Source organism: Sphaerodactylus townsendi, linkage group LG08, assembly GCF_021028975.2.
Source record: "Sphaerodactylus townsendi isolate TG3544 linkage group LG08, MPM_Stown_v2.3, whole genome shotgun sequence".
NCBI lineage: Eukaryota > Metazoa > Chordata > Lepidosauria > Squamata > Sphaerodactylidae > Sphaerodactylus > Sphaerodactylus townsendi.
In genome coordinates this window covers 110,291,621-110,313,132 of record NC_059432.1, presented here as the reverse complement: position 1 = coordinate 110,313,132, position 21,512 = coordinate 110,291,621, and the positions used below count along the sequence as shown (strand labels likewise).

Here is a 21,512-nt window from a genome sequence, read left to right as displayed (position 1 = left end):
ACGGGGCAGAGGATGGGCCCTTCCCCCCGCTACACCTCTGCCCCACCCCCCACGCTTTTAAAAAGGGACCCAATCTGTTTTAATTGGCCCATGCAGAACATGCCCAAGAGGGTCAGTAGCTGGTGACGGCTCCTTTGAGACTTTTGCCTCTTTTCCATCTGAGTCAGCTGTGGGGATGTCAGGGTCAAGGAATGTCATCACACAATTGCGGAAAAGAATGTGTAAAACTCTATGCTGGGGATAATTAGGAAAGGAATTAAGAATAAAACTGCAAAGTTTGTCATGCCCTTATATAAAGCACCGGGTGGCGCACCAAGCGACTTGGAGATACTTGTGGTCCAGTTCTGGTCGCCACATCTCAAAAAAGGGATATCGAAGAGATAGAAAAAGTGCAGAGAAGGGCAATGAGGATGATTGAGGGACTGGAGCACCTTCCTTATGAGGAGAGGCTGCAGCGTTTGGGACTCTTTAGTTTGGAGAGGAGACGTCTGAGGGGGGGATATGATTGAAGGCTATAAAATTATGCATGGGGTAGAAAATGTTGACAGAGAGAAATTTTTCTCTCTTTCTCACAGTACTTAGAACCAGGGGCATTCATTGAGAAATGTTGGGGAAGAATTAGGACTAATAAAAGGAAACACTTCTTCACTCAACGTGTGATCGGTGTTTGGAATATGCTGCCACAGGAGGTGGTGATGGCCACTAACCTGGATAGCTTTAAAAGGGGCTTGGACAGATTTTAAGTGGAGGAGAAATTGATGTATGGCTACCAATCTTGATCCTCTTTGATCTGAGATTGCAAATGCCTTAACAGACCAGGTGCTCGGGAGCAACAGCCGCAGAAGGCCCTTGCTTTCACATCCTGCATGTGAGCTCCCAAAGGCACCTGGTGGGCCACTGCGAGTAGCAGAGAGCTGGACTAGATGGACTCTGGTCTGATCCAGCTGGCTTGTTCTTATGTTCTTATATTTGTATGTGTAAAACGTTAAGCAACACCACAGTCCGTTGACTGGAATGTTCAGCTCATTAGATAAGAAAGGTGATAATCTCTTAAGAAATTTTGGGCCATTTGCAGGGTTGATGATTATAGGCCTTTGGAAACCAGGGAACATCAGATATCAAAATCTGGCTGAGGAAACGTTGGTTAATTATGGTGATGGGGGAAAAATTGCAGTATGTAACCATTGAAGGCAGGGGTTGGCAATCTTTACTATCAAAGCAGCAGAACATATTTGAGCCTTACAATAAAAGTAAATTAGCATACCAACATGACTATTAAGTCTAATTGAGTATTAACTAATGTTATGTTTTATTACACGTGAATATATTCTGCAGTGGACTACGGATGATCATTTGGTACTTTAACTTTGCATCTCCACTTCAACCCTGCCAGGTTCTACTGCATTTATGAATGGCCTCTGGGCCGTAATCATGACAAATTGACTGACCAGCGGTACAGTCAGGATAATTTGAGTAATCACATCTTTAAACAGCACACAATAAAGAAATTCCCCAGTACAAAAACCACTGATTATCAACAACACATATTGATTCAAAAGGGAGTTAAACCAGCTCATGGAAAGGTACGGTATTAGTCATGCCAGCTAAACAGAGCCTCCAGATTCAAAGGCAGTATATCTCTGAGCCTCGACTACCAAAGAAATGCTGCAAGAGAAGGCTTTACGCTCACAAATGTGGGATTCCTGGATGTAGACGGACCTTGATTTGATCCTGTAAGGCTTTTCTTACATGTTGCCAATTCCATTTGCCTTCCTTGAAAAGGCAAGAGAAAAAGTGATAAATCCTATGCCAAAGGATAAATATCTTTGTGCTGTCCTTTACACCTCAAGTCCAGCCCTTTGCCGGCCTTTGCTGCTTCAACAAGATTATCAATCCATGCAACTCCAGGGGACATCCCAGCCCCAACCACCTGCCTGCCCGGCAGATGCCTCCCTTTCTTCTTCATAGATGATCCTGTTAGCAGAGTAACAAGCAGAATGTAGCTTTGTGTGCCACTATACGATAAGAACAGTTATCTAGCCAAAGACCAGCCTTTTTACCTCAGAAATCATAAACAAAAGAGAGCTTTACTTAAACTGAGAGAGAAACAGACTATATACCCGTGTTTCCCCGAACATAAGATAGGGTCTTATATTAATTTTTGGTCCAAAAGATGCATTAGGGCTTATTTTAAGGGGATTTCTTATGTTTTGTGCCCCCCCGCCCAAGTGACCAGATCAGCTGCTCCGGGGAATCTGTAACTAGGGCTTATTTTTGGAGTAGGGCGTATATTTCAAACATCCTCAAAAAAATCCCAAAAAATCATGCTAGGTCTTATTTTCGGGGAAACGGGGTAGATACATTCACAGTTCATCGTTTGGTTACAATATCAAGCACTAGCAGGGCACCCGTGCTTCGCTATGCATACTTCATCACAAGCTCTCTATGAATTTCGGGGTGACATTCCACATACTTCTTTACAGCCTGTTTGTGAACTTTGGGGTGACATACAGCATGTTTCCTCACAGCCTGTCTGTGGACTGATGGGTTTGTTTTTGCATATTTTGCAGCAGCTTCCTGTAGTTGTCTTTTTCTAAGGCAATGTGTTATTGATCTCTTTCACCTGGTGGGCTCCAAAAGACGTCATGTGGAAGCAGCCATTGTATTTTCGGGATCCAGAAAGGAAGTGTTCTGCCATTGGATTATGATGAGTGAGAAGGCTGTGAAGAGGTTCAGGGTAGGGTTGAAGGGCAGGGAGCTGGACTGTACCGCCACTGCAGCACATTCATGGGGACTCATCCCGCCACTTCAGAGCACAACACCAAGCACAGGGTGATCGGAGGCCAAGAGCAGTAAACTTGTCTCCACGGTAATAAATCTGATGTCTATATGCAAAACCCAACAAATGTTAAGTAGTCCAAGTAGTTGTGGTTTGTAATCTATTTTGATAGTATTTAGCTGTAGCGGTGTTGTTAACGTGAGGGTGGGTGGAGGGGTACATTTTCCACAGCCTGTGTGTTAACTTCGGGGTGACATTCAGCATGCCTTTTTGCAGCCTGTTTGTTGAAGCTAGTGGTGTTTAACTGTCACCCTTATAATGTTCGTGCAGCATTTCTGTGGACTGAGCGGTCGGTTTGCCCTTAGAATGTTCACGCAGATGGCCAGAGATGAGCAGTTAAAACAGTAAATAGGTAATAAATCGAGTGGAAGTGAATATTTTGGGAAATCCTTTCTTAGTGAGCACCTGGAGTATGCAAGGAACAGGTGTGCCAAATTTCATGTGTGTGGCTTCGGTGGTTTTTGAGTACTGTTGATGAGTCAGTCAGTCAGTGAGTGGTATTTCGCGTTTATATATATAGATAATCTTCAATATTAAACATTTCAGTCAGAGGCGTTTGGTTAACAGAACACATAACAAGAAGTTTCCTCAGCAAGAGTCAGGGAGCAACTGTTCCCAACTGTCACCTTTAGAATGTTCGTAGAGATCTCCCAGAATTCCCTGCTGCTGCATGCAAGCAAGGCTGTAAAATCCAACACTTTGGACACTGAGCACTCTTTTTTACCCAGTTGGGCACTTCTCTTTCCATATCCCTGGCCCTCTTTCCCTTGGCACAGATAGCCTCATTTATGGATCTGTAAGAGATGGTATGTACCATCCAGGCTGAAACAACTGCTTCAAAAGCAATTACCTTTCATTGGAGCGAAATAGTTTTGACTTGTAAGTAACAATTATATATGTTCAACAGTACAATTAAATATACAACACAAGCAATAAAGCAAAGCAGCTAGTCAGAATCTAGATAGTGCCGGCCTCGTTAAAAACCTTCAAGCCTGCTAAGTGGCATAGAGATAAGGACTCTCAATGTAATAATAATAATCAATCTGACTGCACTCTGCAAGTCTAATAATCAATCCGACTGCGCTCTGTCCTCGTAGGGCATGGATTCCAGACCTTTCACTGATTTGTTTGCCCACCTCTGGACTCATTCCAGCTTGTCAATATCCTTCCTCAACTGTGGTGCCCAGAACTGTGCACAATATTCCAGGAGACGTCTAAGCGATACTTCTTCCCTTTGTGTCTTTTAATACATTTCCAAATAGTTTTGGCTGACACAATCAAGGAATTTCTCTTGCGTGATTGGTTCCCACCCAACCTACCTTTCAGCCATTGCCCCTGTCACAACCAGCATTTTGAACGCTGCTTTCATCTAAGTTGTGACATAGGGTCATGTACCTTCTCACCCAATATTTCTTCATGTATGCTATTAACAGTGCCGCCCTGGGCAGCAAGCCAAGTCAACTGTGTTAAACAGACCCTAATGTCAAGAAGACCTTACTTGGATTTCCTAGGTTGGCCCGATCTCCTCAGATCTTGGAAGCTAAGCAGGCTCTGCCCTAGTTAGTACTTGGATGGGAAGTCCAGGTTTGCCACATAGAACCAGGTGCTACAGTTTATCACTTAAGAACATAAGAACAAGCCAGCTGGATCAGACCAGAGTCCATCTAGTCCAGCTCTCTGCTACTCGCAGTGGCCCACCAGGTGCCTTTGGGAGCTCACGTGCAGGATGTGAAAGCAATGGCCTTCTGCGGCTGTTGCTCCCGAGCACCTGGACTGTTAAGGCATTTGCAATCTCAGATCAAAGAGGATCAAGCTTGGTAGCCATAAATCGACTTCTCCTCCATAAATCTGTCCAAGCCCCTTTTAAAGCTATCCAGGTGAGTGGCCATCACCACCTCCTGTGGCAGCATATTCCAAACACCAATCACACGTTGCGTGAAGAAGTGTTTCCTTTTATTAGTCCTAATTCTTCCCCCCAGCATTTTCAATGGATGCCCCCTGGTTCTAGTATTGTGAGAAAGAGAGAAAAATGTCTCTCTGTCCACATTTTCTACCCCGTGCATAATTTTATAGACTTCAATCCTATCCCCCCTCAGACGTCTCCTCTCCAAACTAAAGAGTCCCAAACGCTGCAGCCTCTCCTCATAAGGAAGGTGCTCCAGTCCCTTAATCATCCTTGTTGCCCTTCTCTGCACTTTTCCTATCTCTTCAATATCCTTTTTGAGATGTGACGACCAGAACTGAACACAGTACTGCAAGTGCGGTCGCACCACGGCTTTATATAAGGGCATGACAATCTTTGCAGTTTTATTATCGACTCCTTTCCTAATGATCCCCAGCATAGAGTTTGCCTTTTTCACAGCTGCCATGCATTGAGTTGACATTCCCATGGAACTATCAACTAAGACGCCCAAATCCCTTTCCTGGTCTGTGACTGATAGCTCCGACCCTTGTAGCGTGTATGTGAAGTTTGGATTTTTTCGCCCCTATGTGCATCACTTTACATTTTGCTACATTGAACTGCATTTGCCATTTCTGAGCCCACTCGCCTAATTGATCAAGGTCCGCTGGGAGCTCTTCGCAATCCTTTGCAGTTCTCACCACACTACATAATTTGGTATCATCTGCAAACTTGGCCACCACGCTACCCACCCCTACTTCCAGATCATGCTACAGTTTATCACTTGTCTTGGAAACCCTATTGGGAACCCACAAATTGGCTGTGATTGGATGAGACTGGATGGTCATATGTCAGGAGTGCTTTGATCGTGTTTTCCAGCATGGAAAGGACTTGATGGCCCCTGTGGTCTTTTCCAACTCAGTGATTCTTTGATGAAACTTAATCCATGCATCCACAAAGAACTGAGCGTAGCACGGCAGCCTGAAACTGCAGCCATAAGCAGAATTACATCCTAATTTCACAGTAGTCAGTAATCTTACAGGGGTGTAAATCTGCTTAGGAGCGCAGTGTCATGATCAGCATGTCTGACCTCCTGCCATGTTTCACCTGCCGCCCAGCACTTGGGCACCTGCTTCTGTTCAGACCCACCCCTCTTCTCAGGGCGTTTCCCCGCTCACCCTGATCCCCCCTATGCCACGCGCTGCTCTCAGCGCGCGGCATCCCTGGCGAGTGCCCGGGCGTCGCCACGACCCCACGCTCTGCACGGAGTCATCAAAAGGCGCCGTTTCCTCCAGCGCCAGGGATGCCGCGCACTGAGGGGGTGCGACAGTGGCAGCTTTGGGGCGGCTGCACTGTCACTGCCCTTGTCGTGGGGAGTGCCCCGGGACCCCACGCTACATGAGAGTAGCGCGGGGCTTACGGTAAGTGGGGAAAGGCCCTCAGTTAAACTGTTTACTCAGCCCCATTATCAGCTTGTTAGCCACCTGCTATGGCGGCACTCTCAGTAGTGTGCGATGTAGATTGTTTTCATCCTAGTGGGAAAGACAGTTTCTCCTTCTAGCAGACGGTGGGACTGGAGAGGTGTCGCCCCCCCCCCTTGGGAACTGGCCGGGGTGGAGCGAGGAAGAACTGCGCCTAGGGTGTGAACCCTGTGCCCCTGCTGCTGCGGCGCCTGCCCCCACCCCACTCCGGAACGCCCCTGCCACATCTTTAAAGTCTCCAAAAAAATTCCAAAATTATTATTCTGGTGGGGGTGGGAAGCAAAGGGAAACAGTAATACCTGGTGACCGCTGAAGATTTCCCAAGTGATCTTCAGACAACTAAGATCAGCGTCGTGAACCATGGTGCTGTGGTTAAGAGTAGGTGCACTCTAATCTGGAGAACAGGGATTGATTCCCTGCTCTGCCACTTGAGCCTTGGAAGCTTTTCTGGTGAACTAGATTAGCTTGTGCACTCCAAGACATGCCAACTGGGTGACCTTGGGCTAGTCACAGTTCTTTGGAGCTCTGTCAGCCCCACCTACCTCACAGGCTGTTTGTTGTGAGGGGGGAAGGGCAAGGAGATTGTAAGCCCCTTTGAGTCTCCTTACAGGAGAGAAAGGGGGGATATAAGTCCTCGTCCTCGTCCTCTTCTTCTTCTTCTTCTTCCTCTTCTTCTTCTTCCTCTTCGTCTTCTTCTTCTTCTTCTTCTGTTCCCCTGGAAAAAAGTCTCCTTTGGTGAGTGGACTCTATTGCATTAAACCCAGCTGAGCTCTGTTCCCAGTCTCATACTCAAAATCTCAAGGTATTCCCCAACCCATATTTAGACAGGCATATAATCTGATAGAAGTCATGGTGGCAATGGGTGAACTGGAACGAGGCTCACTTACCTGTGTTTCTACCTGTAAACATTGCTTCAGAACTGATCTCCTTATAATGTAATCAGATAATAGTTACTGTTGGTAGAATTATTAATTGTACAAATTGCAAGACCTCTGGTATGCATTGCACAAATTGGCACCTTTGGCACCCATACAGGACTATGTAAGGGATTGATGAAGATGCTGAAGCTCTGAACGGACTCTGCCAAGAGACCTGCCAAGAGACGTGGCAGAGCCAAGAGACCTGCCAAGAGACCTGGGAGAGCCCAGAGACCTGCTAAGAGACTTGGAAGAGACAAGAGACCTGCCAAGAGACGTGGCAGAGCCAAGAGACCTGCCAAGAGACCTGGGAGAGCCCAGAGACCTGCTAAGAGACTTGGAAGAGACAAGAGACCTGCCAAGAGACTTGGAAGAGCCCAGAGACCTGCCAAGAGAATTGGCAGAGCCAAGAGACCTGCCAAGAGACCTGGCAGAGCCAAGAGACCTGGCAGGTTGCTCCACAAAGACGGATACACAATCCAATGGGAGGAATAAGTATGCTCTTCATACTTTTTGCTGTAACTTCCTGGATACTACTGTTTTTAAAGCTTCAGTGGGCCAGGCGCAGCTTGCCACCTGGACCAATTCCCTTTCCCTTCATAGGAACCCTGTGGCATTGGCCCTTGCCATTGGAAAAGGTATGTATTTGCATGTGTTGATGATACACAATAGGCCAGCTGAGAAAGCAAAATGGAGCTGTCCTTTATGGGTATGTTTGACTCCCGAATGCATTACGTAGTTTGATCCTGTGTGTGATGGACACTGGCAGAGATTCTTGGAGCAAGAGCATTGAGACTCAGAATGTGGTGTAGTGGTTATAGCATCTAACAAGGCCCAGAGAGAGCAAGTTCACACCCCTACTTGTCACTGAAAATCACCGGGGTCTTTTGGGGCTACTGGAGCCTCTTCCTATTGCCAATGGGGGGGGGGGGGTGGGGGGGGGGGGGGGTGGGTGGGGGGGGGGGTGGGGGGGGGGGGGGGTGGGGGGGGGGGGGGGTGGGGGGGGGGGGGGGTGGGGGGGGGGGGGGGTGGGGGGGGGGGGGGGTGGGGGGGGGGGGGGGTGGGGGGGGGGGGGGGTGGGGGGGGGGGGGGGTGGGGGGGGGGGGGGGTGGGGGGGGGGGGGGGTGGGGGGGGGGGGGGGTGGGGGGGGGGGGGGGTGGGGGGGGGGGGGGGTGGGGGGGGGGGGGGGTGGGGGGGGGGGGGGGTGGGGGGGGGGGGGGGTGGGGGGGGGGGGGGGTGGGGGGGGGGGGGGGTGGGGGGGGGGGGGGGTGGGGGGGGGGGGGGGTGGGGGGGGGGGGGGGTGGGGGGGGGGGGGGGTGGGGGGGGGGGGGGGTGGGGGGGGGGGGGGGTGGGGGGGGGGGGGGGTGGGGGGGGGGGGGGGTGGGGGGGGGGGGGGGTGGGGGGGGGGGGGGGTGGGGGGGGGGGGGGGTGGGGGGGGGGGGGGGTGGGGGGGGGGGGGGGTGGGGGGGGGGGGGGGTGGGGGGGGGGGGGGGTGGGGGGGGGGGGGGGTGGGGGGGGGGGGGGGTGGGGGGGGGGGGGGGTGGGGGGGGGGGGGGGTGGGGGGGGGGGGGGGTGGGGGGGGGGGGGGGTGGGGGGGGGGGGGGGTGGGGGGGGGGGGGGGTGGGGGGGGGGGGGGGTGGGGGGGGGGGGGGGTGGGGGGGGGGGGGGGTGGGGGGGGGGGGGGGTGGGGGGGGGGGGGGGTGGGGGGGGGGGGGGGTGGGGGGGGGGGGGGGTGGGGGGGGGGGGGGGTGGGGGGGGGGGGGGGTGGGGGGGGGGGGGGGTGGGGGGGGGGGGGGGTGGGGGGGGGGGGGGGTGGGGGGGGGGGGGGGTGGGGGGGGGGGGGGGTGGGGGGGGGGGGGGGTGGGGGGGGGGGGGGGTGGGGGGGGGGGGGGGTGGGGGGGGGGGGGGGTGGGGGGGGGGGGGGGTGGGGGGGGGGGGGGGTGGGGGGGGGGGGGGGTGGGGGGGGGGGGGGGTGGGGGGGGGGGGGGGTGGGGGGGGGGGGGGGTGGGGGGGGGGGGGGGTGGGGGGGGGGGGGGGTGGGGGGGGGGGGGGGTGGGGGGGGGGGGGGGTGGGGGGGGGGGGGGGTGGGGGGGGGGGGGGGTGGGGGGGGGGGGGGGTGGGGGGGGGGGGGGGTGGGGGGGGGGGGGGGTGGGGGGGGGGGGGGGTGGGGGGGGGGGGGGGTGGGGGGGGGGGGGGGTGGGGGGGGGGGGGGGTGGGGGGGGGGGGGGGTGGGGGGGGGGGGGGGTGGGGGGGGGGGGGGGTGGGGGGGGGGGGGGGTGGGGGGGGGGGGGGGTGGGGGGGGGGGGGGGTGGGGGGGGGGGGGGGTGGGGGGGGGGGGGGGTGGGGGGGGGGGGGGGTGGGGGGGGGGGGGGGTGGGGGGGGGGGGGGGTGGGGGGGGGGGGGGGTGGGGGGGGGGGGGGGTGGGGGGGGGGGGGGGTGGGGGGGGGGGGGGGTGGGGGGGGGGGGGGGTGGGGGGGGGGGGGGGTGGGGGGGGGGGGGGGTGGGGGGGGGGGGGGGTGGGGGGGGGGGGGGGTGGGGGGGGGGGGGGGTGGGGGGGGGGGGGGGTGGGGGGGGGGGGGGGTGGGGGGGGGGGGGGGTGGGGGGGGGGGGGGGTGGGGGGGGGGGGGGGTGGGGGGGGGGGGGGGTGGGGGGGGGGGGGGGTGGGGGGGGGGGGGGGTGGGGGGGGGGGGGGGTGGGGGGGGGGGGGGGTGGGGGGGGGGGGGGGTGGGGGGGGGGGGGGGTGGGGGGGGGGGGGGGTGGGGGGGGGGGGGGGTGGGGGGGGGGGGGGGTGGGGGGGGGGGGGGGTGGGGGGGGGGGGGGGTGGGGGGGGGGGGGGGTGGGGGGGGGGGGGGGTGGGGGGGGGGGGGGGTGGGGGGGGGGGGGGGTGGGGGGGGGGGGGGGTGGGGGGGGGGGGGGGTGGGGGGGGGGGGGGGTGGGGGGGGGGGGGGGTGGGGGGGGGGGGGGGTGGGGGGGGGGGGGGGTGGGGGGGGGGGGGGGTGGGGGGGGGGGGGGGTGGGGGGGGGGGGGGGTGGGGGGGGGGGGGGGTGGGGGGGGGGGGGGGTGGGGGGGGGGGGGGGTGGGGGGGGGGGGGGGTGGGGGGGGGGGGGGGTGGGGGGGGGGGGGGGTGGGGGGGGGGGGGGGTGGGGGGGGGGGGGGGTGGGGGGGGGGGGGGGTGGGGGGGGGGGGGGGTGGGGGGGGGGGGGGGTGGGGGGGGGGGGGGGTGGGGGGGGGGGGGGGTGGGGGGGGGGGGGGGTGGGGGGGGGGGGGGGTGGGGGGGGGGGGGGGTGGGGGGGGGGGGGGGTGGGGGGGGGGGGGGGTGGGGGGGGGGGGGGGTGGGGGGGGGGGGGGGTGGGGGGGGGGGGGGGTGGGGGGGGGGGGGGGTGGGGGGGGGGGGGGGTGGGGGGGGGGGGGGGTGGGGGGGGGGGGGGGTGGGGGGGGGGGGGGGTGGGGGGGGGGGGGGGTGGGGGGGGGGGGGGGTGGGGGGGGGGGGGGGTGGGGGGGGGGGGGGGTGGGGGGGGGGGGGGGTGGGGGGGGGGGGGGGTGGGGGGGGGGGGGGGTGGGGGGGGGGGGGGGTGGGGGGGGGGGGGGGTGGGGGGGGGGGGGGGTGGGGGGGGGGGGGGGTGGGGGGGGGGGGGGGTGGGGGGGGGGGGGGGTGGGGGGGGGGGGGGGTGGGGGGGGGGGGGGGTGGGGGGGGGGGGGGGTGGGGGGGGGGGGGGGTGGGGGGGGGGGGGGGTGGGGGGGGGGGGGGGTGGGGGGGGGGGGGGGTGGGGGGGGGGGGGGGTGGGGGGGGGGGGGGGTGGGGGGGGGGGGGGGTGGGGGGGGGGGGGGGTGGGGGGGGGGGGGGGTGGGGGGGGGGGGGGGTGGGGGGGGGGGGGGGTGGGGGGGGGGGGGGGTGGGGGGGGGGGGGGGTGGGGGGGGGGGGGGGTGGGGGGGGGGGGGGGTGGGGGGGGGGGGGGGTGGGGGGGGGGGGGGGTGGGGGGGGGGGGGGGTGGGGGGGGGGGGGGGTGGGGGGGGGGGGGGGTGGGGGGGGGGGGGGGTGGGGGGGGGGGGGGGTGGGGGGGGGGGGGGGTGGGGGGGGGGGGGGGTGGGGGGGGGGGGGGGTGGGGGGGGGGGGGGGTGGGGGGGGGGGGGGGTGGGGGGGGGGGGGGGTGGGGGGGGGGGGGGGTGGGGGGGGGGGGGGGTGGGGGGGGGGGGGGGTGGGGGGGGGGGGGGGTGGGGGGGGGGGGGGGTGGGGGGGGGGGGGGGTGGGGGGGGGGGGGGGTGGGGGGGGGGGGGGGTGGGGGGGGGGGGGGGTGGGGGGGGGGGGGGGTGGGGGGGGGGGGGGGTGGGGGGGGGGGGGGGTGGGGGGGGGGGGGGGTGGGGGGGGGGGGGGGTGGGGGGGGGGGGGGGTGGGGGGGGGGGGGGGTGGGGGGGGGGGGGGGTGGGGGGGGGGGGGGGTGGGGGGGGGGGGGGGTGGGGGGGGGGGGGGGTGGGGGGGGGGGGGGGTGGGGGGGGGGGGGGGTGGGGGGGGGGGGGGGTGGGGGGGGGGGGGGGTGGGGGGGGGGGGGGGTGGGGGGGGGGGGGGGTGGGGGGGGGGGGGGGTGGGGGGGGGGGGGGGTGGGGGGGGGGGGGGGTGGGGGGGGGGGGGGGTGGGGGGGGGGGGGGGTGGGGGGGGGGGGGGGTGGGGGGGGGGGGGGGTGGGGGGGGGGGGGGGTGGGGGGGGGGGGGGGTGGGGGGGGGGGGGGGTGGGGGGGGGGGGGGGTGGGGGGGGGGGGGGGTGGGGGGGGGGGGGGGTGGGGGGGGGGGGGGGTGGGGGGGGGGGGGGGTGGGGGGGGGGGGGGGTGGGGGGGGGGGGGGGTGGGGGGGGGGGGGGGTGGGGGGGGGGGGGGGTGGGGGGGGGGGGGGGTGGGGGGGGGGGGGGGTGGGGGGGGGGGGGGGTGGGGGGGGGGGGGGGTGGGGGGGGGGGGGGGTGGGGGGGGGGGGGGGTGGGGGGGGGGGGGGGTGGGGGGGGGGGGGGGTGGGGGGGGGGGGGGGTGGGGGGGGGGGGGGGTGGGGGGGGGGGGGGGTGGGGGGGGGGGGGGGTGGGGGGGGGGGGGGGTGGGGGGGGGGGGGGGTGGGGGGGGGGGGGGGTGGGGGGGGGGGGGGGTGGGGGGGGGGGGGGGTGGGGGGGGGGGGGGGTGGGGGGGGGGGGGGGTGGGGGGGGGGGGGGGTGGGGGGGGGGGGGGGTGGGGGGGGGGGGGGGTGGGGGGGGGGGGGGGTGGGGGGGGGGGGGGGTGGGGGGGGGGGGGGGTGGGGGGGGGGGGGGGTGGGGGGGGGGGGGGGTGGGGGGGGGGGGGGGTGGGGGGGGGGGGGGGTGGGGGGGGGGGGGGGTGGGGGGGGGGGGGGGTGGGGGGGGGGGGGGGTGGGGGGGGGGGGGGGTGGGGGGGGGGGGGGGTGGGGGGGGGGGGGGGTGGGGGGGGGGGGGGGTGGGGGGGGGGGGGGGTGGGGGGGGGGGGGGGTGGGGGGGGGGGGGGGTGGGGGGGGGGGGGGGTGGGGGGGGGGGGGGGTGGGGGGGGGGGGGGGTGGGGGGGGGGGGGGGTGGGGGGGGGGGGGGGTGGGGGGGGGGGGGGGTGGGGGGGGGGGGGGGTGGGGGGGGGGGGGGGTGGGGGGGGGGGGGGGTGGGGGGGGGGGGGGGTGGGGGGGGGGGGGGGTGGGGGGGGGGGGGGGTGGGGGGGGGGGGGGGTGGGGGGGGGGGGGGGTGGGGGGGGGGGGGGGTGGGGGGGGGGGGGGGTGGGGGGGGGGGGGGGTGGGGGGGGGGGGGGGTGGGGGGGGGGGGGGGTGGGGGGGGGGGGGGGTGGGGGGGGGGGGGGGTGGGGGGGGGGGGGGGTGGGGGGGGGGGGGGGTGGGGGGGGGGGGGGGTGGGGGGGGGGGGGGGTGGGGGGGGGGGGGGGTGGGGGGGGGCTGTTAAGGCATTTGCAATCTCAGATCAAAGAGGATCAAGATTGGTAGCCATAAATCGACTTCTCCTCCATAAATCTGGAGAGTCAGGAGAGAATGCTGCTAGAACACGGCCATGCAGCCCGGAAACCACATAGCACCCAAGTGATTCCGGCCGTGAAAGCCTTCGACGATAAGGAATTTGTTGGCCAAGTTGCAATATGGCCCACCTTGTTTACATGTGACACTGAAACTTCTCCAACTGTCACTGAGAACAGCTATATTGTGAGCCGCCTCGAGCCCTTCGGGGGTGAGGCGGCCTATAAATCTAACAAATAAATAAAATAAAATAAAAACCACATCTAGTATTTCTTTGTTACTTTTCCATTCAACCCTATTCCATTTACAGGCATTATGTTTTCCAACGGTCACTCATGGAAGCAGCAAAGGCATTTTGGACTAACCGTCCTGAGGAAACTGGGAGTGGGGAAATCCGTCATAGAGCTCCAAGTACAAGAGCAGGCCTCTCAACTGGTGGAGTACTTTGCCCTTCAGAAAGGTCAGGAAAATTGTGAACTTTGAAATCTGTCTGGATAGCTGCATAAGAACATAAGAAGAACATAAGAACAAGCCAGCTGGATCAGACCAGAGTCCATCTAGTCCAGCTCTCTGCTACTCGCAGTGGCCCACCAGGTGCCTTGGGGAGCTCACATGTAGGAGGTGAAAGCAATGGCCTTCTGCGGCTGTTGCTCCCGATCACCTGGTCTGTTAAGGCATTTGCAATCTCCGATCAAGGAGGATCAAGATTGGTAGCCATAAATCGACTTCTCCTCCATAAATCTGTCCAAGCCCCTTTTAAAGCTATCCAGGTTAGTGGCCATCACCACCTCCTGTGGCAGCATATTCCAAACACCAATCACACGTTGCGTGAAGAAGTGTTTCCTTTTATTAGTCCTAATTCTTCTAATTCTTTTCAATGGATGCCCCCTGGTTCTGGTATTGTGAGAAAGAGAGAAAAATTTCTCTCTGTCCACATTTTCTACCCCATGCATAATTTTATAGACTTCAATCATATCCCCCCTCAGCCGCCTCCTCTCCAAACTAAAGAGTCCCAAACGCTGCAGCCTCTCCTCATAAGGAAGGTGCTCCAGTCCCTCAATCATCCTTGTTGCCCTTCTCTGCACTTTTTCTATCTCCTCAATATCCTTTTTGAGATGCGGAGACCAGAACTGGACACAGGACTCCAAGTGCGGTCGCACCACGGCTTTATATAAGGGCATGACAATCTTTGCAGTTTTATTATCAAAAACTGCAGGGGGCCACATGTCCCAGGGTGCATGGCAGCTGGTCACGTGGGGGGGCGGAGACATGACAACAGAACAGGGGCGTAAATCCTAAATGGGAGATGCTGATGTTCCACCATTGCTGTCCTGAACCATAGGCCCAGCGGAATAATTCCATCTTACAGGTCCTGAGGAATCGAGCCAAACAGTGGTGGGATTCAACATTTTTAACAACAGGTTCCAATGGTGGTGGGGCCAAAGGGGCCGGTTGGGGCGTGACACGGTGGGGGCGTGGCCAGGGTGTTCCGAGGGTGGGGCATTCCAGAGCTTGGTGGGCAGTGCTGCGGCAGGGGTATAATTTTTTTAATAAAACATTCCCTTCTCACTGGACACAGTGTGTAACAGACTTCCCTCTGTGATACACCTCTGAAGATGCCAGCCACAGATGCAGGCAAAACATTAGGAACAAGACCCACCAGACCACGGCCACACAGCCTGGAAAACCCACCACAATCAGTTGAATCCGGCTGTGAAAGCTTTCGACAATACAAGTTAATTTCCACTTTAATAGATAATTTCCAACTCTCTCTCCTAATTTTGTCATCACACCAACCCTATGAGGTAGGTTGTTAGCCTGAGAAACAGCTCCAAGTGGGTATTAAACATGTAAATCTTTCAATTTCAATTTCTTCTGTTCAGGGATATCCAAATGAGCTCAGAGGATTTTTTAAAAAAAATCTGTATGAAGCTTTTGCTGTGTCTTCAAATCAGGTTTTTGTCGAACTAACTATTCCGATATTTGTGTTTTCAGGTAAGCCACTGGACCCCTGGAAACACCTCTTGCATTCAGTTTCCACTGTGATCTCCACAGTAGTTTGGGGACATGGCTTTTCCTCTGGAGATGAAAAATTGTACAAGCTGTTTCACCATGTTGACATTATAATAGAATTCATCACTCATCCCTTTCACTTCGTAAGTTTTGAATGCAAATTTTTTTTTAAAAAAACTGTTCTTTCCTGTGATAATACCTATCTTGTATAAATAATCCAAAATTACTACAGTGGAACCTTGGTTTTCGTCGATAATCCGTCCAGGAAATCTCGGCGACATCCGATACCGACGAAAACCGAGGCAAACACTGGAAAACCATGAAACTGCATGGGTTGCTGTTTTTTGTTGCAAAATTAGAGCGCGCACCAACAAAAACTGACAAAAACTGGAGCAAACAACGAAAACAGACAAAATTTTCAGGGAAAGGATGGACAAAAACCGAAACTGACAAAAACTAATGACAACGAAAACCACTGTAAATTGCTTAAAATCATTCTAATAATCAATTCTGTATTCAATATTAAGTATCTCAACCAGAACTAGACATGTAAACCCATCCTATACCAGACCTGTAGATGATCCTATAGCTTCACTCTTGTCCTTGTAGATAGAATCAGGGGGTCATGGTCAAAACTTCAAGTAGGGTTGGAGATTCGGACAGATCCATGGGATTCGGATCACCAGCCGAATTGCGTTTTTATTTTTTGGTGGTTTTTTTTCATGTTTCGGCCTGCAGGGGGCGCATTTTTGAACATATCAGCACCAAAATTTCAGGGTATCATCAGGTCAAATGTGAATACAAATTTTCTGATAATCTTTTATAGCTATTCCTGGGATTAACATGATCACTTGCGCACGTACATTTAGGGCCAAATAGGCATGGGCATTTATTTCATAATTTTGGCGTTCTACATGTGACTTTGAATACTCCCTGTACAGTGCCAAAGTTGTGAAATCTACCCATTGAAAATCTACTCATCAAATATCTGCTATTTGAAAACGGCAACAATGGAAGACAGCATTTCGTAAATACAGGGATGCCACCCTTTTATGTGATAAACATTCCCATAACTGACTTCTTTTCTCGGTTAGCTTTATTTCATCCTTCCAAAATGGATACGTCGTTTAACAGGACCTCCGAGAAAACCTGTCAATGCCCTAAAGGTTGCTGGTGCTATTGCAAAGGAAGCGATTAGCAGCCATGAGAAGAGCAGGTGCTCAGAGGATCCACAGGATTTCATAGACTTCTACCTGAATCAAATAGACAAGGTAAGTTATGACTCTATATCAGTGATGGCGAACCTTTTCGAGACCGAGTGCCCAAACTGCAACCCAAAACCCACTTATTTATCGCAAAGTGCCAACATGGCAATTTAACCTGAATACTGAGGTTTTAGTATAGAACAGGGGTAGGGAACCTGTGGCTCTCCAGATGTTCAGGAACTACAATTCCCATCAGCCCCTACCAGCATGGCCAATTGGCAGATGGGAATTGTAGTTCCTGAACATCTGGAGAGCCGCAGGTTCCCTACCCCTGGTATAGAAAAAACAGTTGGCTCAAAGGCACATGTTACTCGGGAGTAAGCTTGGTGGTAGTCGGTGGCTTTGCTTTGAAGCAACTGTGCAACGCTTCAAACGGGTGAATCACGACCCTAGGAGGGTTTACTCAGAAGCAAACCCCATTGCCAGCAACCGAGCTTACTGTCAGGTAAAGGATCACACTTTCGTTCTTCCCATGAAAATCAGTAGGGTTTAACAGCGCTTAACAGGGTTACCTACACTGCTTCCCCAAAACTAGGTCTTAGGTTTAATGCTAATAATCTCCCTGAAATAATTACACTATTATCACATGACGAACTCTGTGCATGCGTGCCCACAGAGAGGGCTCTGAGTGCCACCTCTGGTACCCGTGCCATAGGTTCGCCACCACTGCTCTATATGAACAGTTCTTCTGAGCTCTCTCAGCCTCACCTGCCTCACGAGGTGTCTGTTGTGGGGAGAGGAAGGGAAAGGAGTTTGTAAGCCCCCTTGAATCTCCTACAGGAGAGAAGTGTGGATATAAATCCAACTCTTCTTCTTCTTCATTGCACATGCTCAGTTTCGCTGAGCCCTTGACCCTTAGCCTAGAATTTGGACTCAGTTCTGCTTTGCCTCTTTGCAGTCAGCTTGTGGTTATTTTTAGCCTCTCTGAGCCATCTGGCCATCCTGTTGAGACATCTGCTCATAGTTTTAGGGCCACTTTGCCCCTTAGTGGCATTTTTCACCAGCAACACCTTTATGTATATTTTACTCCTTTCTTGGTTAGTAAAACATCTTAGTCTTTTATTCCATATGGCACCGTATTTCTGTGTTCATCCCCCCTCCCTTGAGCTCAGAAGCTATACAATGAGAGTTCCTTAAAGCTCCATATAATCATTTACTTATTGATTCTGAGAAAGCAATATTTCTGTTATTGATAACAACATTCTGTATGGAATATTATACAACTGAATGGAAACTGGGCATGAAAAGGATTGATAGTGACAGGCTATTTTTATCAAAACGTTGCCTGGTTATAATCACAGATTTGTTTCTTCCTCAGAGCAAAGATAATCCTATGGCTACATATAGTAAAGACAACATGGTACACAGTATACTGGAGCTCTTTGGGGCAGGAGTAGACACCACAGCTACTACCTTGTACTGGGCATTGTTATATATGGCTGCTTACCCTAATATTCAAGGTGAGAAAGGGGAGATATTGGCCTACAAATGTACATCCTCTTGCCACCACCAATGGTAGTCCATAATGAACACACCACACTTTGTTTGGGTGTATGAAGTCTTGGTAGAAGATGACTTCATCAGAAGGGGCAGACAAATCTCCTAAAACTTTTGTAAAATCCACCCCCACCCCCCTTTGTCTGAACTTACCTCCTGGAAATTATTCCTGTTCACCATTTTGTGATTTCCCCCTTTGTGTGTGTGGGGGGGGAGGGAACTCTACAGTAAAAATATTCATAGGCACTGCGCCAGAGGCATATCTTGGAAAAATGGACACCAGGGGCAAAATCTACACACACACACACACACACACACACACACACACACACACACACACACACACACACACACACACACACACACACACACACACACACACACACACACACACACACACACACAGTGCCCAGGTCTACCGCTTGGAGCCAGTGCTGGCATCCAGGTTTACTGTGTGGAGCCGGCATCAGCATCCAGTTCTACTGCTTGGAGCCAGCGAGACACCCAAGTTTACCACCTGAAGCCAGCGAGTGGACCAGGCCTGGTGCCCCCCCCATGATTAGATCATGTGCGACCAGGGACATGTGACACCCCACGTTCCTCTGGCAGATACGCCCCTGCACTATGCTTAAAGCACCTAATGTATAGGGCGTCCCTGCCTACAGGTTGGCAACCAAACCTGTGAAGCTATGGTCCTTCAAAAGCAGCATAAAGGGTAAACTGGGAATCTTCAGTAGAGGGGGAGTTGGTGTGGTGATGATACCTTACAGGTCTATACAAATGTGCAATGTGAATTTTGTGCGTAGGGCTGGGGATTGGAGTAGATCTTGAGGTCCCTTCCAGCTTTATGTTTCTATGAAAGGGCTCCTATGTACAGGTTGTTGTAAATTGGATCCTACTACATGATCTGGCATCCTTTAATGTGTCTTGTTAACCGTTAAGCTTTGCTTCAGTTCTGTTTTTAAAATTTCTGGTCGGTTCCAAAACCAAATCCTGTTTCCTAGTTTATGGAATGTCCCGTCCCTTTGACGTTTCGCTTGTTCTGTGTAATCTGCCCTTGAGTCCCAGTGAGAAAGGCAGACTAGGACATTTTCCGCATGGAGCTTGTATCCTGGGTTAAGGAGGTGAAACATCCTAGTTCAGCCATGACTTCCGCATGGCTTCCGGGGCTAACTCGGTCCCGCCCTGCAAGATTTCCCTCATCCCGGGTTTCAAAAAAACCAGTATATTGGCAGCTCTTTTTTAAAAAACCCATGCCGCCCCCGCTTCCATGCAAAAACATGGCAGATGAACTGGTTTATTTTTCCTGCCTCACTGCTTTCAGCCAATCAGAATGAGACAGTTCACACATGCGCAACAATGTTGGTGTGGAAAATGAAACTAAATCGGGGGTCATGGATAATTGCCTGGAATTCTTCCTCCTGGTCTGAACGTCCTGGCGGCAGCCGTGCGGAGGGAGAAACCGAAACAAATGGCTCAGTTTGTATGATCTCGGTTTCCCCCCAGGATATTATGTCCATCTGGAAAACGCCTAGAAATACCAAATATAAAGTATTTTCCCAGTGAACTCACTTTTTTTGAAGCATTGTCCCACAAGCTCTTCCCTCAGTTCTATGTGTCAACAAATCTCTTCAGCTAACGTCCAGAAGGAGCTGGATGATGTTTTGGGACCTTCTCGAATAATCTGCTATGATGACTGGAAAAAACTGCCTTATACATTCGCGGTGATTCATGAGGTCCAGCGTTATAGTGCCATCGTTCCCGTCACATTCCGAAAATGTACGAAGGATACAGTCGTGCAAGGGTTTCTTATTAAGAAGGTACTCAACTTTTCTTTTTCACCTATTTATGGGAAGGGGAGGTGGAGCGATCTAGAATAGCCCAGTCTCGTCAGAAGCTAAACTGGGTCAGTACTTGCAAGGGAGACCACCAAGAAAGACTCTGCAAAGGAAGGCAGTGGCAAACCACCACTGCTTCTCACTGGGGGTCACGAAGGCCATTCCAGCACGACACAATTTTGCCGGGTTACAACCAGTATCTTACAAACTGGGTCTATTTTATTCCCGTTTCTCCCTCCACACGACTGCCCATTTCTTTCCAGGAGCCAAGTTAGGACTGAGAGATAACACTCCAGTTTGTTCTGCACCAGCCGGGGTCTTTTGTATTTACACCGCAAGTGCACCCCTGCATGCGCGAACCCAGAGCGGTGAGGCAGGAAAGAAAAATGGTTCTGCTCCTGTGGTGTTTGCATTGCAGCAGGGTCACCCCGGGATATTTGCAAAGAACTGCCAATTTGACGATTTTTGAAAATCCGACATCTTGAGATAGAGGAAATATCACAGGGCAACACTGAAGCAGGCTCACTTTAGATCCGGAAACTATGCGGAAAACTTGCACGAACCAAGATATTTCACTTGCCCATCCCAGGATAGTTGGACCGTGCAGAAATGGCCTAATTGGGGTCAGTAAGCCTCTGATGTCCCTTGCTGAGAGAAGCTAAGCAGATCAGTACTTGGAAGGGAGACAACCAAGGCCAGCTCTGTGCCGGAAGGCATTGGCCAACAACTTTAGTTGCCTTGAAAAGCTGTGACTTTTAAAGCATGAAGTTTTTCTATTGGGACTAATATAGTAGAAGAGAAATGATTGCAGTACCTGAGGTTTAAAAGAAAACAGCAGGTCGAAATAGAATAATAGAAATGATAAAGTATGTAACTGAGGCCCTTTCCACATAAGAAGAATAATGCACTTTCAACCCACTTTCACAAATGTTTGCAAGTAGGTTTTGCTATTCCGCATGGTAAAATCCAGCTGCAAACTGCATTGAAAGTGGATTGAAAGTGCATTATTCCGCAGGTGTGGAAGGCGCCTGATAAATTGTTCCAGTTTAAATAGTTGCATGAACCTAGAATGGATTAGAATTCAGCAGTGAGATATCGGGAAGTCGTTATTTGGTGTTATGGTGTGTAGTTTAATTGGTTACAATAGGCTGAGTCCAGTTATTGTATGAGTTCTTATATTCTTATGTTCTTATGAGTTATACCTTAATTCTTTTGTGTGTGTTTATTTTTCTTTTCTGTATTTTGTATTTTTTGTTTTGTATTGATGGGTTGGGGGTGTGAAAGTGGGGTTTTTTTGTGTGTGCTGAGAAAATGAAAAAAATTACATAAAAAAAGAAAAGCTGTGACTTTGATGGCAATTTATTCACACAGGCGAAGACCAGACAGATGCTGCTTGTTCAGCAAATGTACCACATTCTCCTTTTTTTCCTTACTGCACACATGTACACTTGCTCAAAGTTGGTGCCAAAGTTTTTTATTCATTCATTTAAATCACTTTCTAGTCTGCATTAGTTCCTCTCTGTAGTTGGAATTGTGGGAGATGCCCGGGCCGCACCTGGAAATTAGTAAACTGAACCACTCTGAACCTTTCATGGAAGGGTTCATGCAAACACATACGGGGCTTTTAAAAAATCTTATAATATAGCTGTGTTATCTTCATCAAATGTACAAGTTGTACATTTGCAGAATTCTAAGTTGGCTGCAAGAACGGTATTGCTGTGGTGCTGTGTGGTTTCCGGGCTGTATGGCCGTGTTCTAGCAGCATTCT

The 21,512-nt window shown here is 56.6% G+C and overlaps 1 protein-coding gene across 1 annotated transcript in view; it reads left to right on the top strand.

Annotated features, from left to right (window-relative positions):
* The window catches only part of LOC125438534 (cytochrome P450 2F2-like), a 43,403-nt gene that overhangs the window by 14,519 nt on the left and 7,372 nt on the right, over positions 1–21,512 (top strand). Inside the window, exons 2-7 of the mRNA XM_048506965.1 lie at positions 7,311–7,775; positions 13,442–13,591; positions 15,127–15,287; positions 16,239–16,415; positions 17,728–17,869; positions 19,542–19,726. Of these exons, the coding sequence (XP_048362922.1) occupies positions 7,311–7,775; positions 13,442–13,591; positions 15,127–15,287; positions 16,239–16,415; positions 17,728–17,869; positions 19,542–19,726 (1,280 nt within the window). The remainder of the gene's footprint in view (positions 1–7,310; positions 7,776–13,441; positions 13,592–15,126; positions 15,288–16,238; positions 16,416–17,727; positions 17,870–19,541; positions 19,727–21,512) is intronic.